The following is a 21,151-nucleotide window of genomic DNA, read 5'->3' on the forward strand; positions in this document are numbered from 1 at the left end:
CGTGGTGAGGCTGTGCCAGGTCTGTGCTGCGGTTTGGGAGAAGGAGCGTCCACCACTTCTGCTTCAGTAGATGCAGGGAGTATGGGCAAGTGAAAGGGAGGCGTAGCATAGACTTCTCAGTGGTTGGTGGAAGTTCAGGCGGTGGTCCTTGGTTGTATAGAGCTTGTGTGCGTGTGTCAGCAGCTTGAATTGGCATCTCTTCTGTACGGGGAGCCAATGGAGTTGCCTGAGTTGGGGTTTGATGTGGGTTTATCAGGGAAGGCAGAGGATGAGTCTGGCTGCAGAATTCTGTATGGTCTGAAGTCTCTGTAGAAGGTGTGCAGTTATTCCTACATTGAGGGCATTGCCTTAGTCCAGTCAACTGGTGATGAGGGCCTGTGTCACGGTGTGTCTCGTGTGTAGGGTAGCCACTTGAAGCTCTTATGTAGCATGCGTAGAGTGAGGAAGCAGGCGGAGGAGACAGCGTTGATCTGTGATTTCATGGTGACCTTGTTTTCAATGATGATTCCGAGGTTTCAGTTGGAAGAAGTATGACTGGGCAATTTGGCAGGTATGTGAGATGAAAGTCAATTGGTTATCATAATGGAAACCAAGGAAGCTGTCGACTGTGGGCACGGGCTGGCCATGGAAGAGGGAAGGGGCCTTACATCTCTGTTCATCACCAAAGACATCAGCTGAATATGGAGTTTCACACTGTTTTCAAGCCTGTTCCAGTCCTCTCTAGACAATGCATACATGGGCATAAATGCAATCTACCCCTCATCAGCTTAACTGACATTTGGTGACTATGGAGTCAATCAGAGCTAAGCTGGAACTAAGATACATATTTAACAAATTAGGGGGCAGAGAGGATCATTATCATTAGGGGACCCTAAGTCCAAGGATATAAAGGCTATGTGCATGTGTTATCATGTTAAAGAAATCTTGGCCTACTAGCCCAGTCTGGCCATTGTTGGTTGTACTGAGAGTGATAAGGATTTTCATTGTCTCAAACTAAATGCTATTTTGTTATTTAGATGCCCATTTCCACTACCAACATGGCTTTTTGGGCCTTTTTTTAGACCATTTGGTACAAGTTGTTTTATGTTGAGGCCATCTGTAGAAGCACCTGCAGGCAACCGCTCTATAATCGTCTGATTGGAACGCAAACCCTGTCTGTCTCCGTGTCCATGTAGTGCTGTGTATGCATCACTTGGCAGGAATGTGTGGTCAAAAAGCAGTCTCCAAGGCCCACATACAATTTCATGGTCCATATAAACACTCACAGCCTACCCTCCAGAAATGCTGAGCTGGCCTAAAGACAACACAGATGCCAGTTTGTTTCCCTTCACCTTTACAATTTTGAACAATTGTGGGTGAAGCTTACTCTGCTGTTTGTATGTGTAGGGTGTGTGTTTGTGTAATCTCTCACTGCTACTAGTATACTTGTGCATTGGGTGTGGGAGGATTCTTGCACGGCTGTTGCAAGGGCTGTAATTATGGCTGCTGCTGTGAAAAATTCGACACTGTACGCTATCCATGTCAGACGCAGGGGCAAGGCTTCAGGGGGGTATCTGGGATGTTACACCCCCTAATAAATGTATTTTGTAGTAAATAGTTGGGTACAGGTGCTTTAAGTCAGGTATGGTGAGGTGTTTGTCGGATTTAACTTGGGATTTTTACATACACATGCAAACAATAACGCTCACACACACACACTCTTGTCTCTGTTTTAAAGGTCTTAAAATGGTTATTTTACAAAATATTGAGTTATAAGTACCCCTCACAATCTGCACTCCTCTCTCATCCTACTGCTCCCTAAGGCCTCCCTCCTGCCCTGCTAGAGTAATGTGTTTTAACCAACGTGATTGTTGGGAAATCTGAAGCTCACAACCCTCCAATCTTACTGACCAAGCTACGCCCCTGTTCAGGCTTAAATAATGTAATGTGTGTTGATTCAGATGTAAAATTGTCGATCATGCACTGAAATACAAGCATTCCTTAGCATGTAGAATAATTCACCAACTAGCCTATACCAGGAAGCGAGAGTCTTACTTCTCTGGTAGGAGCCAAAGCCTGTTCTATGGATATTTGAAAGAATTGGTAACAAGAGGCCATGCAAACAGCAGCGAAGTCAAGCCAAGCTAAACATATTTAAGGGAAACTTCCTGAGTTAGATTGTGGAAATGAACAAAGAAAATCATAAAAACCTCAGGCTGTGAACCCAGAGAGTTATAGGACATGGGCTGGATTACATAAACAGCCTGCTCAGTTGTGTTCCTATTATTCGATGTGAATTTGCAGTGAGGCATTATTTATCGTTGTACTAATATGTTTACTAGCTTGCTCCATTTATGTTTGCCCTCGTCAATGCGTTTTTTGCGGCCACCGCCACATATGGCACAACAGTAAACTGCTGTTGGTAACATCTTATACTGAATGGGCATAAAGTAAGGCATACGTTCCGCCACTGTGCATCGTGCACCCTGGTTGCAGTGGGATGAAGCTGTAGATCTTTTAATGTGGCACATTTTGAGAGCACCAAATTCAGAGGCGAAATACATAGTGCAATGCACGAGCACTCCATCCCTCATTATCTCACAATAATACTGCTGTAGGTTCTAGGTTTCGTTCGCACGTGTATCTTTGTCCTCAGTTCTGGGTAGACAACAATCTGGTGCAGGACAGCCCCTCGCCTAGGCAGCGTGAACAGAGCAGACTTTTAATGATGCGCTGTTATCTGATGCTCACTGAGCCATCAATTCACTTTTAGCTGTTAAATAAAACAACATTGGAAATGCAATAGGTCTCACATTTGTTGGAGTTGGAGCTATTGGCATTATAAATGGCAATGTTTTTACCTATGCGATAGATATGCCCTCACATGTAGACTAAGGTAGAAACTTAAAGACGAAGATTATCCAGTCTATAGGAAAGATCGAAGTCTGCAAAAACGTGTGTATCGAAGGTGCAGACAACCCCTATTGAGACAGTATTTGGTCATATGAAACACACATTGGGGGTATTATCAAACTTTAATGGTTGAAATTTTACATACCGCATGCCTGTTTTTGTCTGACTGGAGCATGCTGTAATAAGCTTAACTTTTTGCACATCAACAGCAGCAGCTTTTCAGCATTGCGCGTCTTTTACTTTTTTATGTCTGTGCTCACTAGTTTACTCGTAGTAGTTAGGCCTCCTGCTAAGTCAAGGTAAGTGTCAAATTCTTTGCGTGGGCTGCAGGCATCCAAAGTAAAGTGACAGATACCCGTTTTATCACAGTAAAGCGAAGTTTAAAAGTATGACTTTAAAAAAAAAAAAATGATGTAACTTTGGAATTAGAAGTGCTTCTGTTCAGGTAATGTTGAAGTGGTGGTATGGAGCATAACAAACTTTTTTAGCTCAGTTGTGTTCTAGTAACTTATTTAGAAATAGCAGTGTGGCATATGCTTTTGAAGAAGTGATACATGTAAGAATCAATCAATCAATACATTTGTAGAGCGCACTACTCACCCGTGAGGGTCTCAAGGCGCACACTTGATGGACGGAATGCAGAACAAATCAAAACATTCACCCCCAGTCAAGAGATCTGGGTTAAATTCCTCCTTCTTTTGCTCACCATGCCACCCCAGTTTAGACCTGTTTTGATTCCAGTGGCACAGTGAGCCCAGGACTCACGTCTGAGCATACCTGGCGCACTTAGGGCGAGAAAGCAAAAGACACACACTGTTCGAATAGCCAGGTCTTGAGGAGCCTCCTGAAGGTTAGTAGGTCCTGGGTAAGGGTGGGCGGAATTTGCGAAATTGACTTTCGCAAATTATCGCAAAATTGCACAAAATCTCCGCGAGCATGCAAAACTTTTGCGAAGATGCGGAGATTGCTTTTCCCACCCGTTCGCGATGTGTTTTTGCATGCTCGCAGGGAAATATATCTCCAACTTGCCCATGCGGTCGCTAATGGGTGCGGCCATCTTGCTCGCGATGCTTATTTCCTGTTCACGATCACAATGACGTGTTCGCGATCGCAAACTCTCGTGGGATAGCGCAACCGGCTACCAAAAATCCAACATCTTGTGGCGCGCGCGAATGGATAGGAAAACTCGCCGGCAAATGCAGGGACCCGGTAAGTCGCGATCGCGCGCGCGAGAATGCATTTGTAAAGTGCGAACAAGAAAAATACTTCCGTTTTGCGGCAGGTTACGAAAGTTTTGACATTTTCGCGCTCTCCGCGGAACGCGAAAATGTCAAAATATCGCAAATTTCGCGAACGGAACGAAATTTACTGCCCAGGCCTAGTCCTGGGTCTGCCGTAGGAGGATGGGGAGGGTGTTCCAGGCTTTGGCGGCGAGGTGGGAGAATGATCTGCCGCCGGTGGTTGTTCTTTGGATGCGGGAGATGGTGGTGAGTGCGAGGTCGGCGGAGCGGAGCTGTCGGTTCGGGGTGTAGAAGGTGAGTCTGTTGAGGTATGCCGGTCCGGTGTTGTGGAGCACCTTGTGTGCGTGGGTGAGGAGCTTGAAGGTGATCCTCTTGTTGACGGGAAGCCAGTGCAGGTCTCTCAGGTGTGGGGTGATGTGGCCGTGGCGAGGGATGTCGAGGATCAGGCGTGCGGAGGCGTTCTGTGTGCGTTGTAGTCGTTTTAGGAGTTTGGCCGAGGCTCCTGCGTAGAGGGCGTTTCCGTAGTCCAGCCTGCTGCTGACGAGGGCCTGGTTGACCGTTCTTGTTTCAGTGGGGATCCACCTGTAGATCTTGCGGAGCATGCGGAGGGTGTTGAAGCAGGAGGAAGAGAGACGGCATTGACTTGCTTGGTCATGGAGAGCGTTGAGTCGAGGATAAATCCCCGGTTGCGTGCATGGTCGGTGGGTGTAGGTGCTTTTCCCAGGGCGGATGGCCACAAGGAGTCGTCCGAGGCTAAGGGGGTGGAACCGAGGATGAGCACCTCTGTCTTGTCTGAGTCCAGCTTCAGATGTCTGTTCTTCATCCACTCGACGACGGCTTTCATTCCTACGTGGAGGTTGGTTTTGGCAGTGAGGGGGTCCTTGGTGAGGGAGAGGATCAGCTGGGTGTCGTCGGCGTAGGAGATGATGTTGAGGTCGTGCAGTCGGGCGACGTGGGCGAGCGGTGCCATGTAGACATTGAATAATGTCGGGCTGAGGGATGATCCTTGGGGTACGCCGCAGATGATCTCGGAGGCTTCGGAGCAGAAAGGGGGGAGGCGTACGCTCTGGGTTCTGCCGGAGAGGAAGGAGGTGGTCCAGTCCAGCGCCTTGTTTCGGATCCCTGCGTTGTGGAGGCGTGTGCGTAGGGTGCAGTTGCAAACGGTGTCGAAGGCGACAGATAGGTCCAGGAAGATGAGGGCCGCAGTTTCGCCGTTGTCCAGTAGGGCCCTGATGTCATCGGTGGCGGCGATGAGGGCAGTCTCGGTGCTGTGGTTGCTGCGAAACCCGGTGTGGGGCTGGTCCAGGATGTTGTTCTCCTCGAGGTAGCGGGTCAGCTGTCTGTTGACGGTCTTCTCGATGACCTTCACGGGGAACGGGAGCAGGGAGATGGGCCGTAAGTTCTTGAGGTCCCTCGGATCCGCCTTGGGTTTTTTGAGTAAGGCGTTGATCTTGGCGTGCTTCCAGCTCTCCGGGAAGGTTGCGGTCTCGAAGGAGATGTTGATGGCCTTGCGGAGATGGGGTGCAATGGTGGCGCTAGCTTTGTTGTAGATGTGGTGTGGGCATGGGTCTGACGGAGAGCCGGTGTGGATTGTGTTCATGATTTTGATGGTGTCGTCGTTGTTTATGTTGGTCCAGGTGAGCAGGGGAGCGATGTGGGTGATGGCCGCGGGATCTGTGGTGTCGGTGGTTGTTGGGGCGGTCAGGTCGTTGAAGCGGTTGTGGATGTCTGCGATCTTGCGATGGAAGAAGGTGGCAAGGGAATCGCACAGGTCTTGCGATGGTGCGATGTCATTGGTGTTAGAGGAGCTGAGGTTGGAGAGTTTCTTCACGATGTTGAAGAGCTCTTTGCTGTTGTGCGCGTTGTGGTCGAGTTGGTCCTTGAAGGAGCCCTTTTCGCGGATCTGATGAGGTGATGGTGTCTACAGATGGCGTTCTTCTGGGCTGTGTAGCTGTCTGGTGTCTGTTCGCGGTGCGGCAGGTTTGCTTGGAGGCCTGGAGGTCCATGGTGAACCAGCTGGCTTTCTTGTTAGTGCATCTGTTGGAGGGTTTCTTGATGAGTGCGAGAGTGTCAGCGCAGTTGTCGATCCAACTCCAGAGGTTGTGGACGGCGGCGGCGGTGGGGTCGGCAGGTGGTCTTTGGGCGAGGGTGGTGTTTAGCTGGCCTTTGTGATTTTGTTCCAGCTGCGGCGTTGGGGGGTGGGATCTGTTGAGTGCGGTGGTGCGTGGTGGGTTTCCGGAAGGTGAAGTGGATGCAGTGATGGTCGGTCCAGTGGAGTTAAGTGGTGTGGCTGAAGGAGACGTGGGGGCTTATGAAGAAGATGGGATCGAGCATGTGGCCGGCGGAGTGGGTGGGTGTGGTGACGAGCTGTCTGAGTCTGAGGTTGGCGAGGTTGTCAATCAGGGTGGTGGAGTTGGTGTCGTTGTTGTTCTTGAGGTGGACGTTCAGGTCTCCGAGGAGGTTGTAGCCTGTGGAAGCAAGGGCGTGCGTGCTGACGAAGTCGGCAATGGGGTCGTTGAACTGGGGCCGGGGTCCGGGGGGTCTGTAGACAAGGGTTCCTCTACGGGTGGTGTGGGGATCGGTGTGGATCTGGAAGTGCAGGTGTTCGGCAGTGCTGAGGGTGTCGTCAGTGCTGGTCGATACCCTGAGGGTGTTCTTGTGGATGATGGCGATTCCTCCTCCTATTCCGTTGGTGCGGTCCCTGCGGGAGATCTTGTAGCCGTTCAGGATGGCAATGGCGATGTCGGGTGCCGAGGAGGCGTTCATCCAGGTCTCTGTCATGACAATGAAGTACAATATATGTTTTTTATGACTTGCAGAACTTCTCGCAAAATTCAGGAAGTGCATTAACCAAACAGACTAACCACAAAATTAAAAAAATCAGGAACAAAAAGTGCAATTTCCTCAATACAAAGCACCCACAATAACCACTTTGCATCTCATAAAATCCAGCATTCGCAGAAATAACATCAATGTTTTATAACTGGTGCACGTTCCCTTGTTCACACAATCCTCATTGAAGACCTACATACATTGACTGTGTGCGAACAAGTGTGTGCCTGTGTGCTGTCTAGATGGCTCCAAGCACTGGTGGTCCCTTTTCAATATTTTATTTTTCTGTGAAGTGTTTTTCCATTTTTTAAACCAGTTTTGCAGATTTGACTATGGCCACACCAGCAGGCCAAAGGAAAGATTCTGTAAAACAAAATTACAGTTCCTTTCAGATTTGGATTCCCGTCACTTGCTGCTGGAAAAGATACACGCTTTGTGAAGCTACGTAAGATACATTTCTTGCATGAGTTTCCATTGCACTGCAGGAAGGTTGGACTTTATACTATAGCTGTAACACATTTTAAAGATGAAAACATATCAATTAAAACTACGGTCCAACACTTAGAACTCTGGGTTGGCCAACCTATTTGTTTTAATTAAACTTAGACATTTAAGACAACTAAGTGGGTATAGGGTATACTCCCAGAAGTGCTAACACAAGTTCGTGCTTCTCCAGGGAAAACAAGCTAGAGGCTCGTCGCAGTGGAAGTTGCTATTGTGGGTGACGATGCGGCTGCGCATGGTGTCATCCTGCCCGGGGCTCTTGGGATCTTCTGAACATGAAGATTGCAGAACTGTTAAGAAAATGGAGTCGCTGCGTTTGACGTAACCGCGACCAACCAACCTTAATCGGGTGAGCTTTGCATTTTGTAAACATCACGCACGGCTGGCGTGGGGCAAGGTGCGCATTTTGCAAATTAAGGCGTGTGGCTTCCATTGGCTGGTACACCAATGAAAAGAAAGGCGCACGGCCGCTATAGCGTGCCGCGCTGTAAAAAATAAGAAAGGAAGGTGCGCGACCACTATAGTTAAAGCGAGCGGCCGCCATTACTAATAAAAAATATAAAAACGCGTACCGTTCTGAAACCTACAGTGTGGCGCCCAGAGGCAGGACGGCGCTAAGGAGCAGACAGTCAGCAGAGAGTGGAAAATCGGGCACCGTTGCAGGAAAGCATGTCGTGCATGCAATAGGAGAAAATAATTTAAGAAAATTGTAATCACAGACTATAAATGAAACATACTGAGTAACAACACAAGTAAAAGGGCCAGTTCTCATGGGAGGTTACAAAAGCAGAAAAAGCGGTACTAAGGAGGGGCCACTAAGCCTATTCGCAAATCAAAAGAAACCATTTAGAATGGACAGTAACTGGAGTCAATTGAAATGATGGGCGGAGCTTCAAGTCCTTACCTGAATACAGCGTATCTCGAAGAGAGAGCGCAAGCGCTGCCTAGGCAAGACCTATTGACACATGAAACCAATCTGCCACAAGAGAGGATGTGGTGTAACGGCCAGACCTGCCCGCTTTGGAGCTGGGTTCCAGGTTCGAGTCTCTGCGTGGGCTCAACTTCCTGTGATTCTGGGCAAATTACTTAATCTCCTTGTGTCTACCAAATTTAATTTGTCCTTGTGTAACCTAACTGGTGCCCATGTAAGGCATTCCAATACCTTCGGGTCAAGTTCGAGCTATATAAAACTGCCCAAAAAAAAAAAAGCAGGGGCATGCGAACCCCCTATTAAGCTCTGTGCTCAGGAGGATCTGGAAGCCGTGCCATGCGATGACGAGTGCTGTGTATCGCTGCTGGATTCTAATTCTTAAGCAGGACGTTAATACTGAAGTGACTACCCACTTCAGTGATTTATAGATATTTTTGAAGGTGTGGGACTGAGGTGTGTTAGACAAATGTTTTTCTTACTTTTTTAAAGGTGAGCAAATACTGCTGTTTTAGTTTTCTCTGGGTGGAATTGAAGCGATGTCTTGCAGAGTTTCTTAAGACATGAAGTTCTTTGAAAGCGATAGGTTTGGCCACTGTATAGTGGAAGTAAACAAAGGCAGAACAGCCGGACAGATATACACACACAAAGACACAGAGTGCACACATTTCCAACAAGCTAATGATGAATACACATACAAGGAGTCATGCGCATAGATCCAGTGACATACATGCATGCATGCACAAGTGGGCACCCATGTGCATACAAACAGCGCAATTTAGGGTGAACAGAGGTTTCCTTTTGAAGCTTTGCTTCATGTAAGGCAGGTGAAGCTTCCCAATGACATTCAAGTAAAGTTGATTCCTCTGACAGATCGCATGTTGAACTTATTTCTAGAGACTGAATGACCAGTCCATGAAAGGTAGGACATTCTGCAACTGGAAACAGCCAAAATAATTCTGTCATGGCCACTGGCATCCTACAGAAATGGAGGACCAAATTATGTGATGAGGTTGATAAAATTATGCGCCCACAAATGGCAAATTATGCTGCATCATGCAGCCACAATCTGTAGCATTAATATATCTTTGATATAAGTCGCAAATAGAGTAGGGCTCGCAATTAACAGGGCGAGTCAAGCTAGAGCTGGGACGTGTCTAGCTTGGCTCTAATAGTCTGTGTATGAGCCGAGCCATGAAGAGTTTTGACATGTATACATGCAACAAACATAATGTAAAAATATGATACAATCTCTTCAAAATTCCCAAAAATAATTCTTGAACATACAGAAGTGTTTCACATTACAACATGTGATTATATCACTGCATAGACAGATATTTATTAATAGTGATAGTTTTAGGAAACATTCATCCCTCTCACCCAACAACAATACAATTGGTAAACTATGAGACAAGTCAGTAGTCATGTTATCCCTAGAGATGGCCTAGTCTCCTATTATTATAGATGGAGAAACATTATAGTCTATTAAATCAAGCGTAGTTTCTTTACAGTGCGCATTCTGAACCCAAGTATCTAAAAGTGTGTTCATATGTGATAATAAAGAAAAAGGAGGCACTGTGAAATACAATGTTTCTGGGATCACACAATTTGGACAAGCAGTGAATCTGGCATTGATTGCAGACGATCTGGTATCACATTTTGCAGACTCGATTCAGGGCCCCCAGGCACAACTAACAAGTCAAGAATCCTTTTATTTGGGGGTGTCGCACCCCAAACACCCCTCTGAAGCTACACCCCTGCCGATTGGACAGGAAATTGTGCTCTGTATCTAATCTAAAGTACTGATGGGATCCTATACCTCATTCTCTAATGTGCTTCTGAAAACACAACAACCGTGAGAGACCTAGGAGTGAACCTGGAACAATTGATTCCTTATCAAACTCTGCTGTGATGGACATGACAGGGGTTTGTAGGGAGACATGGTGTTGGAAAAAACTGCGGCCCAGGAGTGCTCAGTGTTAGACCAAAATAGTTTGGTATAAGCCTAGCCATGCTTCCATCTAAACATCAGCATAGTATGTTTCCCTATTAAGAGATCATTTGGTAACTCCATTCATAAGCATTGTATTTGTATTAACTATGGGTGCCTGATAGAGGGAATTTTGTGAAAATATTGACAGTGCTCAACATTGCCTGCAGAGTGTCTTTCAAATAACCTACAAATGTGCAGGTTGTTTATTTCTGACTTGCAGCTTCATACCTTTATGCTAAATGAATCCCTCCGGGCAAACCTGCTGTAAGTTTGTTACTACTGCTTACCTTTTCTCACATGCAGTTGCTTCTTGTGGGGTTAGGGTTGAGCCACTGCATGCACCTATCACTAATAGCAGTTTCATTTTTTTCATTTCTATAGTATGTCGAGGAAGGAGGAGTGGAGGATCTAGTTAAGCCACTTCTAGCCATTCTAGACCGACCGGAGAAGCTCTTGCTCATAAGAGATGTAAGGTAAGTGAACTATCCCTCAAGAAATTTTGTAAGCGTCTTCTTGACCTATTTGGGTATTGTTACTTAAAAGAACCTTCATGTTTGGGAAGTGAACAGAAAAATCCTGACATAAGGAAAAAATCAGCGAACACATTCTAATTTTCATATACAATACCGAATTTGTCCTGCGATAGGTGGAAGCAGTGTGCACCCAATAAATGTAAAATGAAAAAAGTTAGTAGCAAAACAGAAACAAATTTAGATCTGCACAAGTACATACAAAAATATCGCATCCGATGTTGAACAGTGGCACTATAATACTAATGATGGAGTAATAGAGACTCATTAAAATACGCACTAATCACAGATTGTTTCGCAAAATTCTAAATAGGCTTCAAGGACCCCAGTGTATTATTTGAAAAAATAGTGTCGTATTTTGAAAAGCAATCATTATATATATTTACTTGTGAAAAACATGACCGAGTGTTAAGGCACATACTGGAATGGCCTCACTTCATCAAAATCATAGGGTAGAGCAATGACACAGGATCTCCTCTGGCCCTGGCCACGTCCCCAAAAGATCAAGGAACTGACTATATAGCAATCCAAATCATATTCTCCAATAACAATTTCCTATTGGTCTTCAACCCCAGTTGTGGAGAAAGCTCATCTTGGACAGTGGCAAAGCTCTCAACTTAGTGTAGAAGGATCTCAGCAATGTTCTTGTAAACCCACCTATGAGAATGTAGCATCGTAACCAATCGATCCTAGAACTTACCGCCTTGAATCCGAATATTGTGAAGTCTGAATACCACTTCTAGGTGGAGTGATCACACCAACACTGAATTACTTTTCCCTTCAAAAGCGAATCAGGCTGAGGGGAGCACTCCATGTACCCTTGCTAACGATTACAAACCGTTCATTAGGCAAGATAAAGCAATAAAATTCAGAGTCAAAATGAGCACAGCAGAAACCAACTGGAGAAACTCTGAACTTTCCTCCTAGTCTTTACCTTGCATATAATTCTCCAATCATTCGAGAAATACCAGGCGCATGTCAAAAATGTAATGGAAATATTTTGTAAAATCAGGCCAGATCTTACTCCTAAGATTGATAGAAGTCTGTCCTTTCTCTTCCACCTCAAGCCCAATTCAGCTGCCTTGTTTTCACATCTCCATAAAAATCATCCATGTCCTAAAATTCCCTCCATTTTTCTGTCGGATCCTGAGTCAGCTTCCCTAATTAAAAGAGCCACCAATGCTTTTCTTCAGCACACATGTTGTCTAGCAAGCCTATGAACAGCCCAGATCAACAGACTGGTAAAAGAAAATCCTCCTGTCAATAAAAAGAACCTGAGAAACTTTCAAACTTTCATCCCACTCAAAGGCCGCACTTAATGGCTAAGGCAACACTTTGCCACTGTACAAATTGGAGCCCACATTTCAAACTGCACTGTTGGAACTAATCACTGCTAAGCAGCAGCCTGCATAGCAATCCTGCTGTAGGAAAGTAGGGTCTGCTTCTTATGGTTACCCCCACTTTTCTGCTTGATGTGATGCTGTTTTTGACTAGTCTGACTGGTATCCTGCTAATCAGGGAGCCCAGTCTATCTGCTTTCTCCTAAAACTGTTGTGAATGTTCTTGGGTACACCCCAGATTGGATACTGGGGTACCCTTGTCAGTCCCTAGTATATGGTACCCATGTACCCAGGGCATAGGTACCCCTGAGGTATCCCATGGGCTGCAGCATGTATTATGCCACCCATAAGAGACCATTCAAAATGGAACTACAGGCCTGCCATTGCAGCCTGTGTAAAGTGGTGCATGCACCACTTACAAAAGATATAGGTTTACTATATCTAAGGGTCACTGACCTTAAAACCTACAAGTCACCCCTATAGCAGACCTTTACAATCATGAGGTGAGGGTGCTTGGTTCTAAGTGAGAGGGTGCTCCTGCAAGCAGGGCACCCGTGCAGCCTACGGAGTCCATTCTCCCGGGTTGTCAGTGAAGTAGCCATATACTAATATAGAGGGACATTACGTGACCGTGCGATGACCATCTCGAAAACGGCTGCAACGAACCCTATCATGTTTGGTGTCAAACATTTTAGAATCATACCCCCGACACTGTTACCGGTGTGGGAGGAATGATTTCACCCACCGGGAGAGCCCTCTGTTAGGCTCTCAGTGTTCCCGGTACCAGCCTTCTAGTCCTGGACAGCACAAAATGGTTGCTGCCGACCAGAGACACATTTCTGCCCACCTGCTGCTGAGCCAAGCTCGAGCAGGGGAAGGCAGAACAATAGGCATCCTGTCACAAGGAGGTGTGACCACCTCTCAGACAGGATTTCGTGTATTGGGGCTGGGTGGGTGCGCTTGCCAGTGCCTGAAAGTCTGCATGAGGGGCACATTTGATGTCCCTGTGCATAGTCCAGTTCAAACCAGTCCTGGGAGCCGTTGGCTCCCGCTCTGGCGCGAAACTGGACAATGGACATGGGAGTAACTTCCCCCTGTCCGGACCCCCCCCCCTGGGAGGGTCCCCTGAATCTTCCCAACCCTTTCCTTAGGGTACTTAAGGGCTTACCTGGATGTAGGTCCCTAGATTCGCTGAGGACAAGATTCAGAACAGACACCACTGCACTTCTATCATCTGGGCACTCTGGGCTTCGTTTGGGCCTCACTTTGTCTCCCTTTCAGTCTGCTGCCTCGTCTGTGCCTGTGCACCATACAGGATCCGTGCAGGGCCTGTGGAGCATCCAAGACACCTAAAGATAATCTCCCTTGGAGTGAAGCAGTCACTCCCCTGCATTCCCAGGCACCGCAACACTGCTGACCGGTCTGCTAATCCCAAGCTCCTATGGACTCCGAAGGGTTCAACAACACAGGAGGTGGGTTTCTATGTCCCTTGAGTCCTGAGCTGCCCTCTCACCCAGTTTAAGGCCAGAATCCCTCCTGGGGGCTGCAATACCTGAACTCCTGTGCACCACATACTTTTTCAAGTGCAAATGCTTGTTGGCAATTCTGCAGCATGTGCATTGGGCTCCAAGTAGCCCCAACCTCTGGCAACTTCTCCTGCAAAGATCTTCAACTACATCACCATGTGTTCCGCGGCCTGTTTTGTAAAGCTGCCTGAGGTCCTCCTGCGACTCCAGTGTCTTCGACCTGTGGGTCCTGGGGATGGTCAACTGTGTCTTCTTTGGGCTCCCCTGATTGCTCTGGGCTTGCCCTGACTCCCCTGCTTGTGGTGAGTCTCCTGGACCTTGCTGGTCCTCTTCCTGCAACTTCTTGACTTTCTGGGTGGGTTGCTTTTTCCAAGGCTTGTTGGTGCTCCCTCCAGACACCAACCCCTCAGCACTCAACATCCTTTGTGGGACAGCTTGTATCCAGGTCCTGGTTGTCCACAGCATCGCCTGGACCCACAGCTGCAGAGTCAAGGTCATCGACATCTATCCTGAAGCACCCGACATCGGTGGTCATTCGTCTACCGAGCCCCTGGTCACTCTCAAGTGACCCAGACTCTGTCCCATCTGCTTTCAGGTACTCTTCAACAAGAATCCACGTTTGGATTCCCATGGACACTTTCTCCTGTTCCAGCAGCGGCACTTACCTGAAGTCCTCCATTGGGTTCGACTGCGGTTTCTGACGCCACTTCACACCTATGCACCCGTCTTACCTGTGATAGGTAACTTGGGCACCACAGTATCAACGGATGGGGTGGCTCTCCATCCTTCTGTCTTCCACTGGGTTTCTTCAGGATCCACTGTGACGGGTCCTTGATCTTTAAAAATCCAACTGCGACTTGCACATAGACCTGTCATGTTCTCACACTGCACACGCTCTCCGTGGGGTCCCTATCTACTCACCTTGGGTGGTTACTTGGGGGTCCCAGCAATTCTACATCCTCTCAACATTGTTCTGTCTCGAGTCGTGGTTCTTATACCACTTTTTTAGTATATGGTTTGGTGCCCCCCGGACCCGCTGTCTATTAGTGCTTTTTACTGTGATTTATTTGCTATCGTATTGTGTGCTTTGTGAATATCTCCATGTGGGAGATCCTGGAACATACTAGAGAGTATTATATAATAAATACTTAATTTTATACCTACCTTGTGTGGTTCTTTTTCATTTAATCTATACTATAAGATTGCATTCTGGTAAAACAAGCTGCTTTACACTCCTTCAAGACTAAGCCTGAAGGCTGCTCTCCACAGCTACCACTTGGATAGCTTTCTAAGGTTGTCTGAGACCTAAATCACCATAAGGGTTATCTGGACTGGTGCAGGGTGCCCACTTACATTAGTGGACAGCATATACCAGGCCAGCTTCTCACATCTGCTTTGTGAAACCACTGCGCTTAAGTCTAGGACACCAAGATGCCTATGGTAGATTTCCCCCCCACCTCTGAACACTGGGATGACTTCATCCCCTGCTACTATCTAAGCTCTTGGCCTGGCTAATTAAAATAATCTGTTGCGAGAAGGCACCAATGAGCTCTACCTGTTTGGGAAGTAAGACACCTTATAAAGTGAGATTTGTGTTTAAATATCTGAGTAGTGGTGGCTCAAATGCGATGGTGCTATGGTGCAACCAACCAACTGGGCCATCCAATTTAAATAGACGGCAATTATCCGGAAGTAGAAAGCTCGGAAAACCAAGGGGAAATAAACTGTAGAAGATGACTATATGGAGACATTTAGCTCCATTTTCTTCTTTTTATCTAGAGATTTTGTGTACAAATAGCACCTGTTTACGAACATTATTATTTATTGTTATCTGAATGTACTTTGTTTAGGTTACCTGAAATAAACTTACATGGCGTCCTGATGAAGGCTTCAAGCCGAAACGCGCGTAGGATTCAATACAGATAAAGCCATGACTGCATGAATTTGTCACTCTTCTCAAACTTAATGTTGACATATATTCAAGCCTATGGTCTAAGTTTGATTTCTGATGAAAAAAGGAATTACTGGTCTAAATATTCAATAATCTAATGAAATATATGTGTTTTTTTCTTCTTTGTTTCAACTTTGGATGTGTAAAGAAACATGATCATGTACATCTTCCATAGTTTACAACTAATATTATAAAAATAAAGTAAATCCTATATTATTTGTATTCATTGGTACATGCATTTATTCCTTTATCTTGTTCGTTCTACAGGTCTATGTCATTTTAACAATTGTTCCTAAATTAATTTGTTAACAAATGTTACAAGCACCCTGATTTAGGAATTTCAGGGGCACCCTCTTTTTTCTCAAACCTTATAAAGTGAGGTCAGGAAGTGGACCGAATAGAAACTCAGGGCCTGATTCTGATGTGGTTTGGAAGGCCTCCTAATGGCATTTGCTCTGTCCAAATCGAATTGGGAATGTGTCTTTCCTACCGACTCGGAAAGGTTTCTGACCGACCGAGTATGATACGAGTTAGGCGTTAGGAATACCCCAATCCCAATATGATGGCATTTGCAATGACCGAGCCGTACGGAGCAGAATCGTACGTCTCTAGGGGCCGTGTTTCCAAACGACCAAGTACGATGCTGGATTTGAACAGCCTTTCTGAATTGTGCCGACTGACCCGAATCGGTAGTCAGAATCAGACTTTGGGGCCTGTAGTGGCCCCCCGCACCCAGAGCCTTCCCAATCTGGCCCATGCGGGTACCCATGGGTCCCCCCTTACCAGCCATGCAGCACAGTGTGGCAGGCACAAGGGGGTGCGCACCACAGGGTGCCCGATTTTGCTCAACCACCCCTTTCTTCAATGTGAGCCAATGCATTCAGTTGGTACAGGCTCCCATTGAAGTCAATGGGAGACCAACCAAATTGTATCTGGAAGCATCCGGATGCATCATACTCTGTTGGTTGCACTCCATATGCGATTCGGTCTAAATAGACTTTTAGCCACTGAATTTCAATGTTTCATTTTGATGTATGTTTTGAAATGAATTCTCATATTTGTAATTAGATATGTAATGATGATCAGGTAAAGGCACAATCGAATAACAACTAGTGGCTACCATATCTATGGAATGCATTTCTTATCGCAAGTACTAATGTTATGTGGGCTGTCTTGCATAAACGCAACTTACGGAGACGGTATCTGTGCGCATGCAGGTATTAGAACGCATAAAGCGCATCCTTAGCAGTACACACAGCATTATTTTGTTTATTAAACCCAGTTTGTCAAAGAGTTGCCCTGCCCCTCGGTTTTACCCTTAATAAATCAGTGCACAATTGCTGCCCTTCATTCGGAGAGGATTGTGGGAGTGGTGACAGTACCTGTCATTTGTGATATCCTTGCCCAGAACTCCGAGTTGTACACGGACGCCCGTAAAGCTACATACCCAGCCGAGACACAGACTGCCGCGTGCCTCCTGCACGCACACACACACACACTTCCCAGCCTCTACGCTGGCATCACCGGGCTTGAGAGAAACACCTGCCCAGTATTTAGGCTCGCGCCTTCGAACATATTTACGCATGTGTATGTTTAAAAAGAAACACTCTGGTCGTGAAACGTCCGAGTCGGAAATTCAGAGTGAACAACTTAAGATGAGTCCAACGGGAGTTCAGTCCATATCAGCATTTCTTTCTGTCTACGTCACAGAAGATGTGAGCTACTGGGTAGTCACCAAGAGAACTGATAAGTGTATTCTTGTTCTGGATCTGTGAAAGTCTATGAATTGAGATGGGGCCAATTCACAATGGTGGGATTTTACAGATGCAAGCTGCCTGAAGCATAGTGTGCCCCCATGCAGGTGCGCAGTGCACGAACGGATGGGTGTTGGAGTATGTCCGCTTTCTACACATGATTTTATCACATATATGAGTACACACTAATACACTGCTGAATGACTGATCCGTCCAAACCCCGGGAACCCATAATGTGCACAGACCTAGGGAGAATAGAATTTAAAATACTGTTTACATTCCTTGCTCTATTTTTCTGTAATGATTAGCACAGTTCCTGAGAAGTGAAGAGGAAGTCGCAGATCCCTAAAAATGCTGCACGATTCTGCTGGAACCATTTGGGTCTGGGTTAGGGGTCCAAGTAAGAAGGAGACCTGCATTGACAAACACTTGTGAGGAAATACAAAGACATTGTTTTGTGGGAATTTACATAACTGCAATGGCATGCCTTTAGTGATCCTCGGGTAAAACTTGAGTGTGCACACGCATGCGTTTTACGTATGTGCAATGCACTCTTGCATTAGTGCAAATACACCGAGCATACGCTCCCATATTGAATTACTTCTAATTACTCAAACGCTTGACTTATATTTTCCTGCAATACGTTACTTACTCCTGGAACAAGCATTATAAATCGGCCCGTACTTCATAGTTTGAGCCTTGTGATCAAGAAACTGAAGGAGGGTGACAAGCTGGAACTCGAAGCAGTACTGAAGACAGGGTGGTGGTGATAAGCCAAACTTTTAACTAGGGCCTGCACTGAATGATGGATGAAGGTGGTAGGCTGTAGTGAAGGCCTCGCATACTACAACCCCGGGCCAGCCGTGAGAAAGAATCTTCTTTCGGTTCCTGAAGGATGGGATGTGACGATGGACTGTGAAACGAGTCACAGGAATGGAATGCACAGGTCAAGAACAGAACAGACTGTTCAAGGTTCGTGCCTTTGTAAAGTTTTTTTGTTGTTTTTGAACAGGAAATATTTGTATTTCATCAATTCAATTTTCTTAACTATCCCTTTCAGGGCTTAACTGGAATCCAGAAGCAGGCCTGGCAAAAGTGTTCAAACCGGCCTTGCTTATTTTCTATCCCTCTCTCTCATTCACTCGCTCTTCCTCTATCACTAGCCCTTCTCTCTCGTGCCCTTTGCTGCCATAACCCCGTGGAGCTGAAGAGGGTGGTCGAGGCAGTGCTGCCACCTTAAAAAATGTCTTCAAGTAGCTCCAGTGCCTCTCTCCCACGGGTAATGCTCAATGAGATAAAGGGCCTGTCCAGACCTGAACTCTTTGGGAGGGTTACATAGTCATCATGTCTAAATATCCCAAAACTATACACCTTGTGGAGCAACCTATAATACACTGCAATACACATAGACCATCAGGAGTCCTTTAGAGTTTGACATTATGGGGAAACCACAGTAAATAAGCGGTGAACAACACCCCTCCACTTAATGTGCAAAGCCCCCCCCCCCTCCCCCCCAATGAGATTTGCTAGATTCTAGTGGCAGAGCCAACGAAGCGCACCCCGTGTCTTCGGAAATCTCTTCCATAGACCCATCAGGGGAAAGTTATCTGAAGGTCCAGCGCTTTGATGCATATTTTCTGTGGTCTGGACCACCATGCAGGACATGGTGTTGCAAGACAGGAAGAGTCATCGATGGCCACCAAGGCCAAAAGAATGCTCCCTGCGTGTCAGGGCCATCAGTTTATTTATTTATTTTTTAATCTGAGAAATAAACCCTGCTTTGGTAGTTTGTTTCTGAAATACTAAAAAAAAACCAATACAGATTAGCCTCCATGACATAGTGGGTGGCCATCAGTACAAGTTTGCGAATGTCATCCCACTGTGTCCGTGGGAGCACTTTAAGCACATTGAACCCTGGTAAGGTCGACAGGCTTTTGGGTTCAAGGGGAGGTCTCTCCTCAAGTAATCCACGGATGACCTTCACCACTCCAGAAGATTCACAGATTGGCCACCAAAATTTGAATTCCCCACCCCGTTTATAGCAAGGTCAGTGGACACTTTACCAGTAAAGGACGCTGCAAGACATAAGACACTGGGGAACAATCACAGCGACTGAGATAGAGAGAGAGTAGCATTGGAACTAATATGGTGATTCAGATACATTATTTTAAAGTCAGAAGTTTGCTCATTGTAGATTTAATCCTGCCTTTTCAGTAGATTTCCAGCAAGGGAATTTCAGAAATCCCAGGTGTTGGCCTGGACATCAATACAGGTGGAAGATTTCCATGCATATTCCTTTTCGAAGTTGAGTCTTACAGATTTTCCACTCAAGGAAGTTTGGCAGAAATGTGGATTAGCACAGTTAATAGTATTTTCCCCCCAGGAGGCAAATATTTTTCATGGCTGAGAAATCCATTACCTTACACACCATGAAATATTGGACTTTTTAGTGAACCATCCACCTAATATTAACTTATATCCCTACTCTTTGCAGGAGTAAATCCTGATTCAGTAAATTGAGTTGTGGAAATTACACCCTCAGCATTTTTTTGGCAGAGGTGCGATGAGTATTAGTGAGCAAAAAATGTTATTAATTATGCGCTATGATCTGGGTGTTTAAAGAAATGAGTGGACATCCCGTGGAGTGTGGTTAGGTTATGAAAGATGATAAAAGTGATTGAAATCCATAAGAAATCATGCAAGGACCTTTTCTGCATTGGTAAGTAGGAAAATGCCAGTATCCAAAAGTCTGCCGTTATTGCTGTATGTTGAAAAGAGGTGAAATGGACTATACTGGGTTCTTGTACTTTCTCAAAATTGTTCATTATTTGGTATTACTTTTTTTTTTTTTACCCCCAGTGCTTACCTCACATACGTTTTGCAAGATGCCAGTAGGAGACTTGTGTACACAGAGTAAATATCGTGAAGAGAGAGCATACAAGTGTTGTGAGGGGAAAATGGGGTTGGGAGAAACAGAGCAGCAGACTGGAGATGGATGGCTAGTCTCACAGGGTTCAGGTTGGTACACCTCTCTCTTTTTCAGAGATGTTAAAGGGACTGCGCCAACCACTGATATAGCTAGCCTGACTAGAACAACAAAAGTGTAGCATTACATATATAGAAAGTACAGGCATGCACAACACTCTTGCCAGTTGAAGTGCTAGTGACGGGCCCGTTAAAAAGGCGCAAATGGTTGGTAAGCGCGTTTTTAAATAAGCAATTGAAATGGCAAATGGTTCCAGGTGGGGGTTAGAGATGCTGGTGCAACACCACAGTAACATTCGGGTCCGAGGACAGGTCCAGATAGGTTTGATGCGGGAGAGTGCTAATTTGGAAGTAAGTGGGTTATGAGTTCTTTTCGGGGCGGTGACCGGTCGCTTTGGCACCGGGATTTTCGCTGACTCCATCTCCTTTCCCCCGCATGGATTCCACCAGCATCTCTAACCCCCACCCGGACCCATGACGTGAAGACAGTTGTTTCTTCACGTAAGCCCTGATTTTTCCATGTTTCTCAATCTGCCATTTCAATTGCTTATTTAAAAACGCGCTTACCAACCATTTGCGCCTTTTTAACGGGCCCGTCACTAACACTTCAAAAATGTTGATGCATAACTGATAATGCAAAAAACACGCGCAATATTGAATACGCAAAGGTTACTG

The 21,151-nt window shown here is 46.0% G+C and overlaps 1 protein-coding gene across 3 annotated transcripts in view; it reads left to right on the forward strand.

The window, feature by feature from the left end:
- Nucleotides 1-21,151, forward strand: part of PDZD7 (PDZ domain containing 7) — a 573,233-nt gene that overhangs the window by 410,858 nt on the left and 141,224 nt on the right. For all 3 annotated transcript variants that reach the window (XM_085606490.1, XM_085606491.1, XM_085606492.1), the window contains one exon: nt 10,772-10,863. In XM_085606490.1, coding sequence (XP_085462616.1) covers nt 10,772-10,863 — 92 coding nt within the window. The remainder of the gene's footprint in view (nt 1-10,771; nt 10,864-21,151) is intronic.

The sequence above is a fragment of the Triturus cristatus genome, chromosome 1_2 (assembly GCF_964204655.1).
Source record: "Triturus cristatus chromosome 1_2, aTriCri1.1, whole genome shotgun sequence".
Taxonomy (NCBI): Eukaryota; Metazoa; Chordata; class Amphibia; order Caudata; family Salamandridae; genus Triturus; species Triturus cristatus.